General features: G+C 36.5%; 1 protein-coding gene across 4 annotated transcripts in view; it reads right to left on the bottom strand.

The window, feature by feature from the left end:
• Window positions 1–5,554, bottom strand: part of CCDC58 (coiled-coil domain containing 58) — a 23,707-nt gene that overhangs the window by 3,595 nt on the left and 14,558 nt on the right. For all 4 annotated transcript variants that reach the window (XM_006755327.2, XM_006755328.2, XM_015558487.1 and 1 more), the window contains exon 3: window positions 2,535–2,681. In XM_006755327.2, coding sequence (XP_006755390.1) covers window positions 2,535–2,681 — 147 coding nt within the window. The remainder of the gene's footprint in view (window positions 1–2,534; window positions 2,682–5,554) is intronic.

The following is a 5,554-nucleotide window of genomic DNA, read 5'->3' as shown; positions in this document are numbered from 1 at the left end:
TGGTTGTTTCTGAAAATGCTCTGGGTCTTAAAAAAGGTAAATTTCTTCTCGAAGGTCACTAATAGGTGACAGCAGTTATATAGTTCCAGCAAGGGATGTTCTTTTTCTAAGTTAAGGATTTAGGTAAAGAAGTGGGACTTTTAAGACTAGTATCTCTGTATATAAATTAAGTATGTCCACTACAGTAATCAGAATTTGACGATCAGTCACAACTAAATGTAAAAGCACTGAATCCAGAGTCAGAAGAGATGGGTTCAAATCCTGGTTCTAGCACTTACTAGCTTGTGAGTTGAGGGTGTGAGTTAGTATCTCTGAGTCTCAGTTTCCTATACAGAAAATGAAGACGTAGAGCTGGAACAGCTCTGTACAGCTGTCTCTTTCTGCCCTGACCAGGTAGCTCAGTTCGTTAGAGCCTTGTTCCATTAGGGCACATACGAGAATCAGCCAATGAATGTATAAATAAGTGGAGCAACAAATTGATGGTTCCCTCTCTCTCTCCAAAAAATATTTTTTTTTTTAAAAAAAGAGCTGTTTCTGATTCCATAGCAAATAAAAAAATTCAGGTTTCCTTATTTGCTTAAGTATTACTCATGGTTACCCTATCGTCCTATATGATATCAGGTAGAAAGCTGCCTTTCCTGACTCACTGAGTGGTTTCTAAAGCTCCCCCTTTACAGTGGTCACCCTGGTGATTCTCTCTGGGTCCTAGAGGCAGAGGGCAGAACTGAGGGCGGGGTAAACTGTGTGACATGTCCAAACACTCACTGGTTTCTGAACTTTGCTCTCCACTAACAGTCACTTTATTCTTTGTTTGACTTAATTTGCAAATAGTGATTTTTCAGTTTCTGATTTACCAGCCTTGCCCTGCAGTTTTGTTTAATACCTTCAAGAGTCTGTTAAAATACAAAACCCCAAAACAACTATATTTTAATGGTCGTTATATAAATTATCTCTAGGCCTTCCTAAACACTAATACTATAGCAAGATGACCATTAGAGAAGAAGTCCCGTATTGAGAAACCCACCACCGATGAGTAAGCAGGTATGGAACACAGGGCTGAAGCAGCCTCATGACCAAAGAGAGCAGCGGAGATAGTGGGAGAATCCTGTATCCAGTGAGACATACAGCATCAGGGGGATGATGAGAAAGTGCACTCATCATGTGCAGCTCCAAGAACAAAGGCTTGAAAGAGATGACAAGGCCTCCTTTTCAAAGTTTGGCTACATCTACTAACAAAGGGCAAACTTCACAACTGTTCAGTATGAAAAACATGATTCCATCCCACAGTGGATTTTCAGTCATCTGACATGCAAGGCTCAGTAAGGCACCTGTCATGGCATCTTCAAATATAGACATTATTTTGATAATTGTACAGTGGTCATGTAAGAAAATGCCCATCCATAGGAAATAACCAACATATGTAAGGCTAAAGGGGTACAACATGCTAAACATAATCTCAAAAAGGCTCAGGGAAAAAATGTGTACGTATGTATAGGTGGGAGGGAAAGGAAGACTGGGAAAGAGGGAGGGAAGGATAGAGGGAGAAGGGAACATGGAGACAATGGATTGTGAAGCAGGTGGAGCAAAATGTAAACAAATAGGTCAACATAGGTAAAGGGTACATGGGAGTTCCTTGTACTATTCTTGCAACTTTTCTGTAAGTTCGAAATTATATCAAAATAGAAAATTACCCCTTAAGAGGCCCCCAGGAGACAGCCACGCATTCCACATAGAAAAATATGGTACATTTCACCTGTTTTCCTGACATGTCACACTTAAGGGCTATAAGAAGTGTTCTGTTTCATTAACTACACTCTGACGTCCACACCCTATCTACATTATAGCTGAGTTTGGAAAATAAGGCTTCCTCTGACATAGCACTCAGAGGACACTTGCTATTTTCTTAACCTCAAAAGCTACAGGAATGGGAGATTAAATGGAATGTCCAAAAAAGAGCCAAAGACCCACAGCAACTTCTCCATAGAAACTGTGTAAATTTATAATGAGGTTCTAGTATACCTGGTTATATTAAATTATACTATATTTTAATGGATGAAGAGGTTAATGTCCTGAAATTAATTACTGTATTTAATTACTGAAGCAATTTTTATACTGAAGCAAATTTCTACAAATAACAACAGAGGTAATGTTTTCAAAGTGTAAATACATTTAAGAAATGTTTCTTCTCAAGTCAAGCCTCAGGACACAGATACAGATGTGATTTCCCTAGATTTTCTGGTGTGGTATTGGTCTGAATTAATCCTTTTACTTTTAACAGCAGGGATTGAAATAAAATATGATTACATGTTTCTTTGAACTAAACCTGCTACACTGCATACATTCATGAAATGCACATTAATTTACCAATTTACCACTGGATATTTCCACTGAAAATGAAGTTTTAATCTCTTGGTAATTTTTTTAAAGTAATAATCATATCTTACTCTAGATTTTTCATATTAAAAACTGCTTTTATTTTGAAGGCTAAGTTTGGAAAAACTTTGCCTCAGAAATGTAAACCTTATTCAACTTACCTTTGTCTGTTCTTTTCTAAGTTGCTTTAATAACGTTAAATCGTCCAAATTCTTTTCTCTCTCTTCTCGGAGGTGTTTTACTACTGATGAAGTCTGAGCTATACAATTTTTTATAAATCTGTCCCTACTGGTATGAGCCTCCATCAACTAAAAGAACAAAGGGATGAAAAAAGAAAAAAAAAATCACACCAATTTATCACATTTTAGTGTTGACTTTTAAGTCTTTATTTTTAGACTACAGAAATGTAATACTTTCTAAAACAGTGTTTAAAAATTACGTCTATGGAAGAGAAGATTGTGCTAATCAGCTAAATCCCCTAAAAACAGATCAAAGGAAGCACCTCTGCCGTGCTCAGGTCGTGCTCTTCCTCAATAAGCTCCCAGGGCTTCCTGCTCTCTTCCTGAACCCCTCTTCCTGCACCCCCACACTGGACTCTTCGCCTCAGTCTCCTTTTCCCTACCACACCCTTCTCTCCTCTTCCATCCATATGTTCCTCTACCCCACACCCACTCTCACACATCTTCTGGGCCACTTTCTATTGGTATTATTCTTCCTCTCTTTTTTTGTCCTTTCATGCTTCCTTCAGCCTCATGTTGTCACCAAATACAAGGAATTATAAAGTAAGTGATGTAGAGCAGCTCTTAGTTATAATAAAGAAAAACAAAGGAAGTTACTTTACCTATGTAAGACAGAGCCCTTTTCAAGATTTTAAAGTTTAAGTATTAATAAGGAAAAATTATGTATAAAGTACAGATTACTGATACCATCAATTGTGTGTGCTGATTGAAAGGACATCTGACAGAGCAACTTTTTACTAATCTTCATGTTGATGTAGCAAATCCAATATAACAATTCACATCTATTTTCTGCCTTGATTCATTTCAAACACATTCCTATGATCATAGCCAAATTTTTATGACACCCCCAAAATTTGGGGCACAGAAAAAGCAAAAAAAAACCTAAAATAATATATTATCACCATTATAAAGGTACATAAATAACAGTGGTTTACCTACAACTAAAATTTAAGTTTTAACTTGCTCCGTGTTATTTCTTCTTCTTTCTGAAGAGAGAATAACCTGTGATAATTATAAAAGGGATAACCCAACCATTATATATACAAAATACAGCACTAACTTAACCATTCTATATGCATTCTTCATAAGTTATTTGAAATACATCTCCCAGATGATCATATTGGGACCCTATGGTTGAGAATGACTAGTGTATCTTTCACCTGGAAAGAATAAAACTTCGCAGTTCTAGAGTGCAGTACTAAAAGTGCATTACTAGTAATTATAAACCATACCAATGGAAAGAGAAGGAAAGTACAAGTAAACTGCCTGATAGACATTAACCTCACCTATAGTAAATTTCTCTAATATGCTATTTTTTTTTTCATTGTAACATTTGATTCACAAAGATAGCCTCAAGGCTCATATTCCATATTCCAATATGCTGCTTCTTTACTTGTTTACTCCTTCAGGTATAATTACAGGAAATTAAAGGAGCCACTGAGGGCAGGGAACTACTCTTCCTAAAAGAGAATAAAAAGAAAAGAACCATTCTGAGAGTTAAGAAGTTCTGTTGCTGCGTAAGACTGACTAAGTAATTAGCATTTCCAGGCTTCAGTTTCCTCTTTTGTAAAATTATAAGAAAATAATCACTGATATCCTTTCTACTTCTAATATTTAGGGGCAACATGACTCAATATGGGGTTTTTTGGGGTGTTTTTCTTTCTAGAGCAAAAGTTGATTCTAAGTAAACTTCAAATTAAATTCTAATTTCCTCAACATAATTTGGTTTGTTTTAGTACCTTGAGAATGACCCTTGGTTAAGTATCATTCAAATCAAACAAAAGCCCTGGCCAGTATGGCTCAGTTGGTTGGGCATCATCCCGTGCACAAAGGAAAAGGCTGCTGTTTAGATTCCCAGTCAGGGAACATTCCCGTGTAGCAGCTGGATCCCTGATCCCTTGTTGGGGGTGTGCAGGAGGCAGCCGACCAATGTTTCACTCATATTGATGTTTCTCCCTCTCTCTCCCTTCCTCTCTCTATAAATCAATTTAAAAAAATAAATCAAACAAAAATTACGAAGTTTTTGTCATAGCATTTTTTGTGTGTTTTAAATCTTCTTCCAGAACTTCTGACAAAATGATGTAAGGGGGAAGCATACCATTTAAGTATATATGAATCACCCTAAATCAATCACTATAACACCAATAATAGTTTGGAGCACTGTTCCAAGTTCATAGATGCTATATTGCTCAGGACTGATTTTTATGTTTACGTTGAGGACAATAAATATAGCTAGAAAAATTTCAGAGACTGAAGGGAATACGCTCTAATAAGGGGATCTCATAAAATTATTTTATTTTTACTACAAGTAATTTTTAAGATTTGGAATTTCTAAAACAAGTGCTTCATAATAACTTTGCTGATCATCTCCTATGAAGAAGCATTATCATTAGAGTGCAAATACTTGTTCAGCAGCGACAGAGGAAGGGTCAGGGACTAAAGTAAGTCAGGGTAACTACAGGCAGCTTAGACATTTCATGGAGTTCCATTTCTTAGCTGAGACAATATCTGAAGGAACTCATTGGTAACACTGTGCTGCAGATGGGATCCCTGGCACAAAACTACTTGATAAACAATCTTTTGCATGATGTTCATGTTGCTGAATCCCTCTAGGACAGCGATTTTCAACCAGAGTGCTGTGGTACATTGGTATGCCACAAAAAATTTTAAAACATGCAACACCTGACTACTTAGTCAGGGGCACTGACCTCTTTTCCCTTAGCTTATCAAATAAAAAATGGACAGCAGCTAACACAACAACAGCTGTTTGGTGTGAATCAAAATTATACCTATTTTTTTGTCAGATCAGCAAAAAATATATTTTTCGATATGCTGCAAAATTTTAGTAAGTAGTTTATGTGTGTCATGGAGATAAAAAAAAAGGTTGAAAATTGCTGCTGTAGGATAACGACAGAAAAATATCCAAACACATACCTAAGAAT

The sequence above is a fragment of the Myotis davidii genome, unplaced genomic scaffold (genome assembly GCF_000327345.1).
Source record: "Myotis davidii unplaced genomic scaffold, ASM32734v1 scaffold292, whole genome shotgun sequence".
NCBI lineage: Eukaryota > Metazoa > Chordata > Mammalia > Chiroptera > Vespertilionidae > Myotis > Myotis davidii.
Note: the sequence above shows the minus strand (reverse complement) of the source record. Positions and strands in the feature narration are given on the sequence as shown.